This window comes from Mesocricetus auratus, unplaced genomic scaffold (assembly GCF_017639785.1).
Source record: "Mesocricetus auratus isolate SY011 unplaced genomic scaffold, BCM_Maur_2.0 Super-Scaffold_100023, whole genome shotgun sequence".
Classification (NCBI taxonomy): domain Eukaryota; kingdom Metazoa; phylum Chordata; class Mammalia; order Rodentia; family Cricetidae; genus Mesocricetus; species Mesocricetus auratus.
This window is the reverse complement of record NW_024429204.1, coordinates 17,470,343-17,485,321: the sequence shown is the minus strand read 5'-3', so window position 1 is coordinate 17,485,321 and position 14,979 is coordinate 17,470,343. Positions and strand designations below refer to the sequence as shown.

General features: G+C 38.7%; 1 protein-coding gene across 4 annotated transcripts in view; it reads left to right on the top strand.

Moving 5' to 3' along the window:
• The window catches only part of Taf2 (TATA-box binding protein associated factor 2), a 62,678-nt gene that overhangs the window by 28,577 nt on the left and 19,122 nt on the right, over positions 1-14,979 (top strand). For all 4 annotated transcript variants that reach the window (XM_040730381.1, XM_040730379.1, XM_040730380.1 and 1 more), the window contains exons 17-21: positions 845-985; positions 2,950-3,060; positions 4,536-4,729; positions 6,349-6,488; positions 9,739-9,808. In XM_040730381.1, the coding sequence (XP_040586315.1) occupies positions 845-985; positions 2,950-3,060; positions 4,536-4,729; positions 6,349-6,488; positions 9,739-9,808 (656 nt within the window). The remainder of the gene's footprint in view (positions 1-844; positions 986-2,949; positions 3,061-4,535; positions 4,730-6,348; positions 6,489-9,738; positions 9,809-14,979) is intronic.

The following is a 14,979-nucleotide window of genomic DNA, read 5'->3' as shown; positions in this document are numbered from 1 at the left end:
TCTTTTCACATTCCCAGATCAGTTTTAAATAGCTAGAATTGCAGTGGCACTTCTGGGCAGCCACTACAGCATGGTGGGTGGGATTACAATACACTTGTAGCCTCATTAGCCTCCATGTGAGAGACATTGACACTGGAGCCTCTGCTCTGAGTTAGCAGTCGCTAACAGAGTGCCAGTGATTTCTACCAGCAAGAGTAGGATGCATGGCTTGAATAAGAGAAAGCAACCATTCACCCAGCTTGGCTTCTGCTCTTGAGTAGGGGACAGATACCAATATGGAAGCACTTGAAGGCCCCTGGCCTTACACATGTCTTGGAGTGAGGGCTAGAGGAATAGAGTCCATTATGTACCCTAGGCTGGCCTGGAACTTAGATTCATCATGCCTTAGCCTTACCTCAGTACTCTTCTCCAGATAAGTTAATACCGCAAAAGTCACTTGAGTAGACCTAAAGACATTTAAAACTCACAATGATGTTTTTACCGTATAAGCTTAAATATCAGAATTATATCTACCGAAGTGGATGGGACAAACCCAGTCAGAGAAGCCTTTGGTAGCAAGTTTTCCCTAAACACAAGAGGATGCTGTCATTTCAAACCTACCTTGTGCAGAATGACTAAGTTCACGTAGGAACTTAGTGGGGCTTTTGGTTCATCTTGAGTTTGTGTGCTTGGTTGGTCAGGGTTTTGGGTGGGTGAGTTTGTATATTTTCTTGCAAACGGGCAATAAAAGACCAAATAGTATTAATTTGTAAGAACTGTAGTGTTGGCTTTTAGAAAGCCATTTGGTCTTCAAAGTGTATTTACAATGGTGATGGAAAGTACTTCATCCTCTGATTATTTACAGATTGCAAATTCAATGGTGAGCACATGGACAGGACCACCAGCCATGAAGTCTCTCTTTACTAGAATGTTTTGTTGTAAAACTTGTCCAAACATCGTGAAAACAAACAACTTCATGAGTTTTCAGAGTTATTTTCTACAGAAGGTACTCTTCTCTTTGTTTTTAATGTTTTTATACTAAGCAGGTTTTATGGATGCTCACCTAGTATGATTTTTTTTTAACCCACAAACTATTGTATATGTATTTAACTTGGAAACTGTTCATATGATAGGTATGTATGTCTTACAAGTGTGCTCTGAAGATTTTCTAATATTTTAAGTGGTTACTTGTTTTTACCAACTTTACACAAATCCTATCCATGTTACTTGTAACGTGAAGAGAAATGAGTGGCCTTTGATTGGTATCATGGGGACTGAGGTATGGAGTGTACGCACACCTTTCTGATAGCAGGCCTTCTAGAATAGGACAGTCCATTCTGACTCAGTCAGCCCAGCTCACAGGGCCAAGGCCTTGCTTGCTTGCTTGGAGACAGGTGTCATGTCGCCTTGGCTGCCTGCAAGGTACTGCACAGGAAGGGCCGTTTTAATCACAGTTCTGCTAGATGTCACATTCATATTTTCAGAATGAAGAAAATAAGCCAAGTACATAGAGTATGTCTAATGTTAATCTTAAAGGAAGCTTTCTGTAAATAAGTTAGAGGGAGCGCGGAAGTGTGGGTACACTGAAGTGTGAGAAGGTGACTAGTTGTTGAATAGTTTGGAAATCATTTGCAAAGTTTGTTAGTCAAAAGAATGAAGGTCAAGATGAGATTAACTAGATTAAAGTAGGAATGGAGTGTGGAGTTAAAGAAGAGGAATGGAAGTGATGCCTTATCTTAATTGAGTAAATGGACAAAGCAGAGAACAGAATCCCTGGAGTTTGCTCTGTTCCATGTGGGAGATTAGGAGCCTCCAGCATATTTGATAAAAAGGGAAGCCAGGCTAGAAAGTTAACATGAAAGACATGCCCAGCAGTGTATCTTCCTGGTGATTCCAGAGCCAGTCACACTGGCAATGAAGATTGTCACACTACTGTTGATTCTGGTTATTGCCCCTGTGTGTTGCCCCTTTTTACTTAAGACAGGTTTGTATCTTCCTGGTGATTCCAGAGCCAGTCACACTGGCAATGAAGATTGTCACACTACTGTTGATTCTGGTTATTGCCCCTGTGTGTTGCCCCTTTTTACTTAAGACAGGTTTGCTTGCTTTGTAGCTCAGGCTGGCCTGGAATTCCTCGTCTTCCTGCCTCTACCTCCAGTGTGCTGGGATTAACAAGAGTGCACCACCGTTCTCACTGCTTCTGCTCTTTTAAGCAAGAAAATGAGCCATTTCTTTTTTATTGTGCACTTTAGAAAGGGAAGTCTTGACCACTTGCCATGTTCTAAGTAGGACCAAAATTAGGTATATCTACTCTTCTATCTAGGGCTTAATTAGCTTTGTTTCACTAGCAGAATTTACTGTTATGTGTGGCATGTTTGCACTAACAAAGTTATTTATGAGACTTTAGAAAGAAGAAAGGTACACAGAATTTTTGATTACTATCTGTCCAAGGGCTGGTGAGCTGTAGTTTGTTTAATGCCTTGTGCCTGTGTATCTCAGCTCTGAAAGTAATTGTGAGGAAGCAAGGCAATAAGCAACTAGTTAAAGACAATTCAGAGTAGTGGGTAGTGAAGGTGGAGTTAGAATGAACACGTTCCACTTATCACTTAGAAATGGATTGATTCAATTGATATTATATATACTTTCTTCCAGAAAGTGAGGACTAAGACACATAGCCTGTAGAAAATGTCCAGTCTTAAAAATAGTTCCTGGATTTACCCATTTCAGCCGTGATGCTTTTAGATGTGTCCTAGTGGGAGATGGGGTCTTAGGCTCCATCTGTTTATCTGTGTTGATCCCAGTGTAATTCTCTTCATAGCCCAAATTGCCATAGTAATGATTGAGTTGGGTTGTGTACTTAAACTCTCTCTCTCTCTCTCTCTCTCTCTCTCTCTCTCTCTCTCTCTCTCTCTCTCTCTCTCTCTCTCTCTCTCTCCTCTCCCTCTCCTCTTTTTTTTTTTTTTTTTTTAGACTATGCCGGTTGCCATGGCTTTATTAAGAGATGTACATAATCTTTGTCCCAAAGAAGTTTTAGCATTTATTTTAGACTTAATCAAGTACAATGACAACAGAAAAAATAAGGTAAGGTGTTTTTCTCAATGTATATTACAAAATACCCAGTGATACTTGTTTTAGGATAATATTGGGGACCTCAGTCTCCAGGACTACAATCAAAGAAAGGAAGATGTATAGTAAATCAAATAGCAACTATTGTCATTATTCTATGCATGTAGACTAACATTTCTTTTTAAAATAGTGTTATTGGAAGGCTTGGAAGGAATCTGGTATTACTGACAGTTTTGAATTTTTATTTTTTGATCTTTTGGGATTTTCTGTTCTTTGAAATACATGTTTCTTCCAAGTTGCTTTTCTTTAAGCTGAGTTAGTTCCTTTCTTTCCTTCTTGCTTTTTTTTTTTTTAATTTTTGAGGGCATATACATGTGTGCTGCTTTTCTGTATATGCACCATGTGAAGAAGGTCACAGAGGCCAGAAGAGGGTAAAAGATCCCCTGACCGTGGACTTAGAGGGGGCTGTGAGCCTCCATGTGAGTGCTGAGAACCGAACCCCGTGCCTCTGTAGTAAGTGCTCATAAACACTGAACTGTCTAAGCCACCTCTCCGACCCTGAGTTCATCTGCCTGTTTCTTATGTTGATAATTTCCTTAATTATATGGTGATCTTTAAGTGTGGTATGTCTATACTTTAAGGTAGAATGCTGGGTGATTGGAAGCTCTGCATTGATAACAGGATTTGCAGGCTGTGATGTTTTGTTCATTTTGTATTCGTATCTGTCTGGAGTGTGCATATGTGTCCAAAAACATCTGTGGGGTTGCATGTTCATGTATGTGCCCCTGCATGCAGAGACTGGGCTTGGTCTCAGATGTCTCCCTTGATTGCCGTCTGCCTTGGGGCATTGCCTCTCACTGGAATCCAGAGCTTACCAGTTGGCTAATCGAGCCAGCCAGCTTGCCTTAGGGACTCTGCTCTACCTCCGGAGTGCTGGGCTACAGGTGGGCTCCCATCCCTGCCTGGGTTTTATGTAAATACTGAACCTGAGCTCTGGTCCTCACACTTGCTGAAGGGTGGAGGCAGGGGAGCTTTAATATTTCCTTCAGATGTAACCAAATGCAAGCACATTATCACTGAACCATCTCACCAGCTCCTAGTAGACCAATCTTTACTTTCCCTTTTGGACTATAATCTTGTAGATGGTCTGGCCCGGAGACTGTAGGAGGATCTTACACAGATAAGAGTTTAGCATACAATAGATCACTCATGAATACAGCATTTTCACTTTTGTTCTAAATCATAAGTCTATACAAAGGATAGGTAGGTATTTACTAGAAAACTTGATGTTAGATACATGTTTTCTGTGTGTGTGTGTGTGTGTGTGTGTGTGTGTGTGTGTGTGTGTGTGTGTTGCTGGCAGTGAGTTCAGGGCTTTGTGAACACTATAAATGTACTCTACTTCTGAGCTGAAATGATTTAGTTATATGTTGTATTAATATCTCATGAAAATCTTTAATTGTATCTGTCTTAATTATTCTTTGTCTTAGTTTTCAGATAACTATTACCGTGCAGAAATGATTGATGCCCTGGCTAATTCTGTTACGCCTGCCGTCAGTGTGAATAATGAAGTTAGAACTCTGGATAACTTAAACCCCGATGTTCGACTAATTCTTGAAGAAATAACCCGGTTTTTGAATATGGAGAAACTTCTCCCAAGTTACAGGCACACTATCACTGTCAGGTGTTGCTCAGTTCTTTGGTGCTTCTCTAAATGTTTTTTATTTCCACAACTATACCATTATTCTTATTAGATTACATTGGGGAAAGTTAAAGTAAAAATAAGAAATTTAAATTTATGATAATATCATCTCCTGATTGATTGCTAGTATTTGGAAAATATCCTTTAAAGTTTTTCTCTCTGAAATGGAATTTTAAATTTATAATACTTTATATATAGTTTTATAGACACTTTTCATTATGTTTGCTCTTAATTTTCTAAACAAATACATTATTTTGTCCTTTTATGCATGTGCACATAGACACACACAACACACACACAAGCACATGGTGTGTGACAGTCAGATAACAGCTCTATGGATTTGATTCTCTTTCCCCTTCACGTGGACTGGGGATGGAACTCAGGTTCCCAGCCTTACACATGTCAAGTGCTTTCACCCACTGAGCTATCTCACCAACCCTAGAAATTCTTCCTAAGAAAGTGTTATGATAGGATCGAGTCTTATACAGGCACTACTGTGTAAAGAAAGTCTTTGTTAGGATCATGTCTTACACCGTCACTACTGTGTAAAGAACCCATTATGGTCTTTGAGACAGGTTTCATGTAGTCCAGCCTAAAAGGCCACAAATGACCATGGTACTCCAACCCTCCTACCTTCAACAAGTGCTGGCACACACCCACACCTAGCTGTACCCTTCTTTTCAGAACTGTAGTTCTCTGTCAGCTTTTGTGTAAGTTTACTGCAAGTTGGTTACTGATCATACAAAATTTAACTCCCTTATTTTATTTACTTACTGTTTTTTGAGACAGGATCTCGCTATGTCTTTCCTGTAGACCAGGCCAGCCTTGAACTCAGAGATCTGCCTGCCTCTGCCCTCCACTCTGGTCACATACCCCACCCTCCACCCCTACTTGTGCAAGTGCTGGGATTAAAGCATGTGCCACCACACCCAGCTAGCCTTCCATTTTTATCGTGAATGAATATAAGATTTCTATTAAATTTTATTTTTATTGTTAAGTACTTTTTCTAGTGTGTATTTGTTGGCATGTATGTGGATCTAAGATTCCAAACATGTTGAAATTAATTTTTATGTTGTTTGGGTATTAATATTGAAATTTTATCATAGAATTCAATGCATTCAAATCACGAGGGTTTTTGGGGGGGGGGGGGTTGAAACATTGTTTCTTTTTTTTAACCCTGGCTGTCTTGGAACTCTGTAGACCAGGCTGGACTCAAACTCAGAGTCTGTCGCCTTAGTGCTGGGATTAAAGGCATGTGCCACCACTGCCCAGCTCAGTATATTGTCAACAACTGCTACCTGGCAAATTATGAGTCTTTTAAAAAAATTGTTTCTATTTGATTTTATGTGTATGTGTTTTGCCTGCATGTATGTCTGTGTATGTGGCCTCAGATCCCCTAGAAGGAGGTGTGAGCTGCCATGTGGATGCTGGGAATTGAATCTGGGTCCTCTGGAAGAGCAGTCAGCACTCCTGACTGCTGAGCCATGTCTCTAGCCCCCATAAATAAGGATTTTAATTGACTGACAATGAGTCTCTAATACCTAGGTAATAAATTTAGTTCATGATACTTCAAAGGAAGTAATTACCTTTTTTCTCATTAGTTGCTTGAGAGCTATAAGGGTGCTTCAGAAGAACGGACATGTACCAAGTGATTCCTCTCTCTTCAAATCCTATGCCGAGTATGGCCATTTTGTGGACATCAGGATAGCAGCTCTGGAAGCCGTTGTTGACTACACTAAAGGTAACGCTGTCCAAGTGTTGCTTGTCCGTCTTAGAAAGAGACGTCTGAAAGCTCTTCGTGGTACATCTTCATGGTATACGCAGCAAGGACATTTTAACTGTTGTTGCTTACTTTTGATTTAGCATGCAAAACGTGATTTCACTGTGACATTTTCATACATATCCATTATTGGTAAATTCTTGGCTCACTGACTTTTAGTTGGTTTGGTGACAATAGGAAAAAATAAAATTATAGATGTATTTAACTCATGGGAGAAGCCAGCATATTCTATAAATTCAGCTTTACGTTTTTAAAAATAAGAGATTTGGGAAAAATATCTAAGGATTCAATGAAATAATGTTCAAGTATGTAAAAATTGTAACTGCAAATAAAGCAAGAGAATAACTTCGCCGGGCGTTGGTGGCGCACGCCTTTAATCCCAGCACTTGGGAGGCAGAGGCAGGCGGATCTCTGTGAGTTCGAGACCAGCCTGGTCTACAAGAGCTAGTTCCAGGATGTGGGGACACCAGACCTTGAGCAGAAACCCACTTCCCCTTCAGCCTGGGAGCAGGCAGCTGTGAGATGTTTACTGAAAACAATTCAGTGCTATAAAGCTCTTGATAGGGCTGAAACACCATGACTTTGACACCCCCTAAGGCTAGATGCTTCTCTCTGTCCCCCCTGCGGTGTCTCCCCGATTCTGGGGCCAGAGATTAAACCACCAGCCAGGAGGGTGAGAAGTCTGGAAAGAATTGTTTGTAGATGGATGGCAGAAGTCCTTAAAAAGGGAAGCTCTTTTTTCTTGGGAACCTCTCTCTCCTAAGCGGACTTGGGGTCTCCTCCTGAGCTGACTTGGGAAGCATAAAGTTTTCTTAAAGCAACTGACCGGTCTCTGTGTCATCTATCCCGACCACCTCGCTACATTCTTGGATGCAGGCCGCACAGCAGGTGCAACACCAGGACAGCCTCCAAAGCCACAGAGAAACCCTGTCTCGAAAAAACCAAAAAAAAAAAAAAAAAAAAAAAAAAAAAAAAGAGAGTAACTTCATCAGGAAAATTAGGTTAGGCCTCAAGCTGAATATAATAAGGAATATGACAATGAATAAAGCAAGAGTACACATTGAAGACATTTTCAGAAAATGAGATGAGAAAGATAAATATTTCACAAATACAGAGATTGGAAAAAATAATGCAGCAAACAATGGAATACTCTGCAAAGGTTAAGCTAAAGTGGCATAAGTTAGCTTCTACTACAATTGTAATCTTTTGTGTAAGTTCCTAGATAATCAGAAGCAGGGTGTTGTACAGAGTACAAAGGTCATGTAGGAAACCTACACTTGTTTCTGATTTTTCTCCAATGCTGAATGTCTTCATAATTCTCCTGTCTTATGATTCAGTCTATAAAAAGGTAACATAGTGTAGTCTCCAGCTTCAGATTAGGAAGTCAAAAGACAATAAACAATACAGCTGGGTGAGTTTTAGATTCTCTACTCTTCCTTGCCAAGTTGTCATTTATATACCTTTGGGGAGTTAGACACAAACACAGTTCTTACATAACATTCTTTTTTTCCTAAGATTTTATTTTATGCCTGGAATGGTTGCTCCTGATTTTAGCCCTAACGCTTGTGATGTAGAGATTGGAGGATCTCTGGAAGTTAGAGACCAGCCTGGTCTACATAGCATGTTCCAGGCCAACTATAGTGAGGTCCTATCTCAAAAAAAAAAGTTTCATTCTTTTGGTTTTTGACTTTTCAGTGTGTGTGTGTAGTACAAACACACAGACAGACAGACAGACAGACAGACAGACAGACAGACACACACACACACACACACACACACACACACACACACACACACAGATACCCACTAAGGCCAGAAGATGTATTCAGCTTCCCTGGAATTAGAGTTAAATGTTATTGTGAGCTGCCTGATACGGTTGCTGGGAACTGACCCGTGATCCTCTCCAAGACCAGTAAGTGCTCTTAACTGTTGAGCCATGTCTCCCGTCCCCTTGTGTAACATCCTTAATGACAAAACTTCCCAAGAAAATTTTCAGATGGAGTATATGTGAGCCAAAATAATAAAGCTACGTGAATGTGTAAAATGAAGAAATTGGTAATAATAACTAATCATTTCTATATAATAGCATTAAACTTAAATGCTTGCTCAACTTTTGATAAAAGTCAGTGTTTATTTCAGAAATAATTGTTTAATGGTTACATGCAAGTTAAAGAAATACACAAATTTACATCTGAAAGTCAAGCTTGTATTGGAAATATTGAAAGAATAAAGAAGTTGAAGTGTACTGAATTGCAATTAGAATAAAAGAAGGTGGGAAGTTCCTTAGGGAGTTACAGGTTGTGTGTGAACTAGAAACATGTATAATTAAGTCCTTTTAAGTTTTATAAATTTCAACAGAAATGCGTACAGACAGAAAGCAAAGAGAGTAATAACCATATTGTATTTATATTATGTTTGCCTTGATTCAGAAAGAACTGTCATTTTAATATCCTTCATTTAAGAGATGATATAAATATGATATGCTGTTGCTAAGTGAATTATTTGGCAGTCAAAAAACATAAATAATTCTGTGTCTCTATATGCTTTGACATCTTGCTTGGCAGCTTAAAATCTAGACTTGTTTGAAATCTAGTAATTTGTTAGTATACTTAACCTTCTTTCTTCATATAGGTTAAGGATGTTCTTGAGTTAATACTACTCAAAACTAAATAGAGTACTAATGTTTCTAAAAGAATACAAAACTAATGACTATAATTTTAAAAATTGAATGGTGCTTGAACCATGAGTTCTGTGGCTTAAAATATTGGTACTTAGAAGGTGAAAAAAGGAAAACTGTTATGCATAATATTTTGTAAATAAAGCTTTTCAGTTCTTAAAAATACATTGAAAAGGTGATTTGCTGTTATATGTCAGACCTCTCTGGGATTTAAGCATATAAAAAGTTAGCCAGATCTTTTCCAATTAATTATGTTTAATTTTTGGCTTTTAGTGAATTCTAACTTGCTTTATGGTGTATTGGTATTTGGCTGAGTACATACTGGGTACTATTTTTAGTCTTGGTTACATGTGGCATGATGCTTATGAAAGAAAGTTACTGGTCCAGTGCATACAGAAAAAGTGTGCTAATTGCTTCCTTGGACACTTCAACTGCAGGACAATCCAACTAAGAACCCTACTTATCTAATGTCCCTGCTTATGACTTGCTACTTGATATGGTGTAATTAACCCTGAATATATTTACTCATTTCAGTGGACCGGAGTTATGAAGAACTTCAGTGGCTACTTAATATGATCCAGACTGATCCTGTACCATATGTAAGGTTAGTTATGTGTTGTAATGTCCTGATTTTGAATCCTAAAGTGGGGTGAATCATTTCTGAAGATTGTACATGGGAAAGATGTTAAAATATGGCACTAGGTTATGCATTTTTAAGGCCTTTTTCTTTTTCAAGACAGGGTTTCTCTGTGTAGCTTTGGCGCCTGTCCTGGAACTCTCCCTGTGTACAGGCTGATCTTAAACTCAAAACTACCTGCCCCTGCCTCCCAAGTGTTGGGATTAAAGGCATGAGCCACCACTGCCCAGCTAAAACAATTTTCTTTTCTTTTTTTTTTTTTTGTTTTTTGTTTTTTGTTTTTTGTTTTTTGTTTTTTTTTTTTTACGAGACAGGGTTTCTCTGTATTGTTTTGGAGGCTGTTGGTCCAGCCTGGCCTCGAACTCACAGAGATCCGCCTGCCTCTGCCTCTGCCTCCCGAGTGCTGGGATTAAAGGTGTGCGCCACCACTGCCCGGCTAAAACAATTTTCTTAATTTTATTTTGGAGAAATATTTTCAAATAGTTAATAGTTTCTTTGTTAATAGTTTGTAATGAATAGGGATGATGCCTTGTGAGCCCCAACTTCTAGTTGATTTCACTGTGTTATTTGGGAACTTATTTCAGGTCATCCTGTTTTTTGCTCATTTAAAATCTTTTTATTGCCGGGCGTTGGTGGCGCACGCCTTTAATCCCAGCACTCGGGAGGCAGAGGCAGGCGGATCTCTGTGAGTTCGAGACCAGCCTGGATTACCAAGTGAGTTCCAGGACAGCCTCCAAAGCCACAGAGAAACCCTGTCTCAAAAAACCAAAAAAAAAAAAAAAACTTTTTATTACATGTATATGTTTTGTCTGTGTGTATGCATGCATAAGTACCACAGTATGCATGTAGAGTTCAGAGGACAAGTCTTTACTCATGAGCCACAACACCGGCTCCTATTTGTTTTCGTTCATTCGGAGCCTTAATTTTTATTAGAGTTGATGTTTTCTAAAATCTTAGGAAACTAAAAGAATTGCAGGCTTGACATGGCATCTACCTTTGTATTTGTGATTACCTCTTGTAACTGCATTTATTCCTGCTGTTTCTTTTACACAATGGGGTTTTATTTAGGAGTTAAATTAATTATATGTTTCTGTCTTCCTTTCTTTGCACATAGTAGATACTTAGGACCTATTTGATTTATTGTATTGGCTTCATGGAGCATAATTTTAGAGCTGAAGAATAACTCGGCTATTTCAGTTAGAGACAAGGACTTAAGTGCTTCGTCAGCTTTCCGTATCACTTGGCAGTGTTCTCTTAGAATGACATAAAGTCTGCTTTCTCATCTCTGAAATGCCTCTGGTGTGAGGAGTCTGCTCAAGAACTTGGGCAATCTATGGCAGTGACATCTTGGTTAGTAACTGTACATGTCAGTGTTTTAAGTAGTGCTTGCTACACAGGTTTTTATATGAAATTTTGTTAGGATTTTAGTGTTCTTGATTTGTGATCTATAGTATATTTTGAATAATCTGTCCTTGTGAGTGATACAAAATTGAAATGCAGAGAACAAAACCTGATAGCTTCACATTTTAAAGTATGGAGCACAGAATACAGCCTCATTCCTTTATCTAAAATGGTGCATGCACTTTATTTAGTCTTTGGTAGCCACTGGGAGCAGATGCTTTAAATACAAAACTTAGCATGTGTTCATTTGGTTTCAGTTTACATAATTAAAAATTAACATCTGTATTTCCGAGAACTTCAGAGAACAGAGCACTTCGAGCAGATTGGTTTTGTGATATTTGCAGTTATTGTATTATACTTTATGTCTGAACTGAGTGCTTTTGAATTGTGTTTTTGAGCTGTTTTGGTTCATTCAAATGCCAAGAGCACTATTTACAGTCTGGACCGAAAAGCCATTGAGAGGTGTGCTTCATAGTTATGTTTAGCATGTCATCCTCTTAATTGACAAGCTTTCTTTATGTCCCCACTAGAGAAACTTCTCCTTTAAGATCACCCTAGCGTATAGGCTATAGTAAACCACACACAGTTGCACAAGTTTGCAGTTAAGGGTTGGCGAACTGACTCATCAGGTAAAGGCAGAACCCTGTGATGGAGATGAGAGCTGACTCCTACAAGTTGTCTTCTAACGTCTACAAACGTGGCCGTGGCACATACACCCCCACTACCACACAAAATAAATATCCAAGGTTTTTTGTTTTGTTTTCAGTTCACATTTTTAGAAAGTCATTATGGCAATGAATGGTCACAGGATGAAAGTGTTTTCACACATTGCTTTCTCAGTGGTGTTTTCTATTTTGTTTTAGATAAGACCTCACTTTATAGCCTTGACTGTCTTACTATGTAGACCAGGCTGGCCTCCAACTAACACAGATCTGCCTCTCTCTGCCTTCCCTGTGTACCACTATGCTTTGTGTCTTTAATTCACTTCGTTCATTTATTTTTGTTTCGTTTTGCTTTGCTTGAGGCAGTCTTACTATATAGTCCAGGCTGGCCTCGGCCTTGGCCTCTCTGCCTCTGCCCCTCTGCCCCTCTGCCTCTCTGCCTCTGCCTCATGAGTACTGCGGCTACAGGTGTGTACCATGATGCATGGTGCCCTGTGAGTATTGTTTTTAGTTTCTTAGGAGTTTTGTGTTTCTTGGGTTTTGCTGTTGTTGTTTTTATCATGTGTCTTCTTTTTCATTCTCATTGCCATCACGCTTTTAAAAATTTATCTGAATAAGCATGACTGCTGTGCATTGTAGAGCTCCTAATGGGAAGACCTAGGTACTCAGGTGTCTACATCTGTTTACATCCTTGGCTGTTCCAAACACAAGTTTTTATGGGCATTGTGGGTTTAAAAACTTGCGGTAAAATGGCCCTCGATGAAAATGAAAACTTTTGAAGTGTATAGATTTTCCTTTCCTGTTTTTGTTACAAGATGCTTCAGAGTTTGTGTAAAAATGTGAAGGTTACCCATAAGTCAGAAGCAAGGAAAGCGCACATGACCTGCAACCATTCTTTCATTGTAGAATTAAATGTGACATCTACAGAGATAATCCTTGATCCCTATAATCGTGCAGTTCCTCAAGTCATATTCTCCCATAAATTCTCACAGTCCTATTGTGCGTAAGTTCATAAATCCTTACATAAATATCAATGTCATAGTTTGATTACTCAGTCTTTTTTGTCTCCTCTACTGCTGTGTAGATCTAGATAGTTCAGGATCAGATCTTTGCCACTGCCTAATCCATGACACTTATAGCTAAATGCATATAAAACAAATGGCTAAATGTATTTTTCCTCTTTCTCCACTCAAATGTATATGTATATGCTTAACTTAGTTCATAGGTTAGAGTGACTTTACTTTTCCTGTGACAGCTGCAGGTAGAGAAAGTATTTCAGGGTGTGATTGAAATGCTTGGGAAGCTTTGAGGGAGCCTAGTGTCCCCCGTGCTGACGAGACTTGCTTTTCTTGTGGGCTTATTTCAGTACATCACTTTTCCGGTCTAAATCTGTTCTTCATTAAGATAGTTTATAAACTTAAACCAAGCAAATTCTTTTTTTATTAATTTATACATCTCTTGACATAATCACTTTTGCTCTAATGTTTACTGTCAGTTTTATGCATCTGTTAGGATAAAAAAGAATTGCATGCATAGGCTAAAATAAATCTTTTAATTTATATGTATTGTTTTAAAAACTAAAATTCTAAATTTTCAAAATTGAAGTTTCCTTTTAGTAAAAACAGCATTTGCCAGGAGTTGTCTTACATGCTTTTAATCCCCAAACTCAGGAGACAGAGACAAGTGGATCTCTGTGAGTTCAAGGTTACTCTGGTCTATGTAGTGAGTTCTATGCCAGCCAGGATGGCATAATAGAATTCTGTTACAAGAAAAGGGAGTGGTGGGCTAAACTGCTTACAATACCAGGCTGGCACACTGCTTGTAATCCAGTGTTAAAAGGCTGAAACAGGAGGATTGCAGGTTCAAGACCAGTCTGAACTGTGTAATACAACCTTGTTACAATAAAATAAAATGGTCATACAAATTTCAGAAAATAACAAAATCCCACCAAGAGAAAAATATGCTCTATAGTAATAGTATTTTGATTTGTTGATTCATAGTTGCTTTTGTATGGTTATAGTCACATTTGGTTTAGATTATCTAAATACGTTTCATGAAGTTCTCCTGTTTGGGAAGTAAATGTGATTTTGATCAGACTGCGCCAGGTCTTTGAGGTGATGCACTTATGGTCACTGCTTTGTCTCTTGACAGACTTTCAGCTTTTGTTTGTTTCATTGGTTGGTTGGTTTGCTGTTGGTTTGGTTTATGGTGGTTTGATTTGCTAATTTCTTTTTAGCGTGATAGCATTGGGATTAGACTGCCTCATGAAGAAAATTCTCAAATGTTCAGGCAAATACAGTGATGCTTTTGCTGCTGTGGTCCCATGAACCTGTGACTTTGAGATTGGCTTAAGTCTGTTTCAGATGTCAGAAGCATACTCTTGTAACCCTTTGATATTTAATCTCTAATAAATTAAGCCTGGGATACTTGTCTTCCCTTATTTCCTTTAAATATTTTATATATTTAGTCCCTTCTATTTTCCTGCTTAAAAAACATTTCTAGCAAAGAAATTTGTTACTATTTTTTAAATTATGAGCATGCTTGTGTATAGGTATGTGTGTTTCTGTGTTTTTATCCTCGGAGTTTTGGTTTTTTTTTTTTCTTTGTATTTTAGGTGTATATCTGTGTGCATGTTATCTGTTATGTACGCCATGAGCATTCAGGCACCTGAGGGGGTCAGAAGAGGGCACCAGATCCTCTAGAAATGGGGTCACAGGCACTTGTGAGCCAGCTGACCTCCCAGGTTCTGTAAGAACAAGCTCTCGTAACCACTGAGCCATGGTCTCCAGTCCCTCGCATGTGAACTTTAAAGGACAAAGCATGTGTTAAAGAAACGTTTAAGACTGACATAAGTTATACATGTACTAATTAGTCATCATTGCTATTTTAGTGCCCTTAACAATCATAGAGAGATTAGAAAGCTTTGTAGTGTTTGGAGCAATACCAAAAGCCTTAATGGTCGGTCTCTGTGTTTCATTTTGGTTGTCTTAGAAAGTAGCTGAACAGAAACGTACTTTTCAACTTACTGCAAGTTAAAAACTAGCAACATTAATAGGCTCTAAAAAACAAACTCCC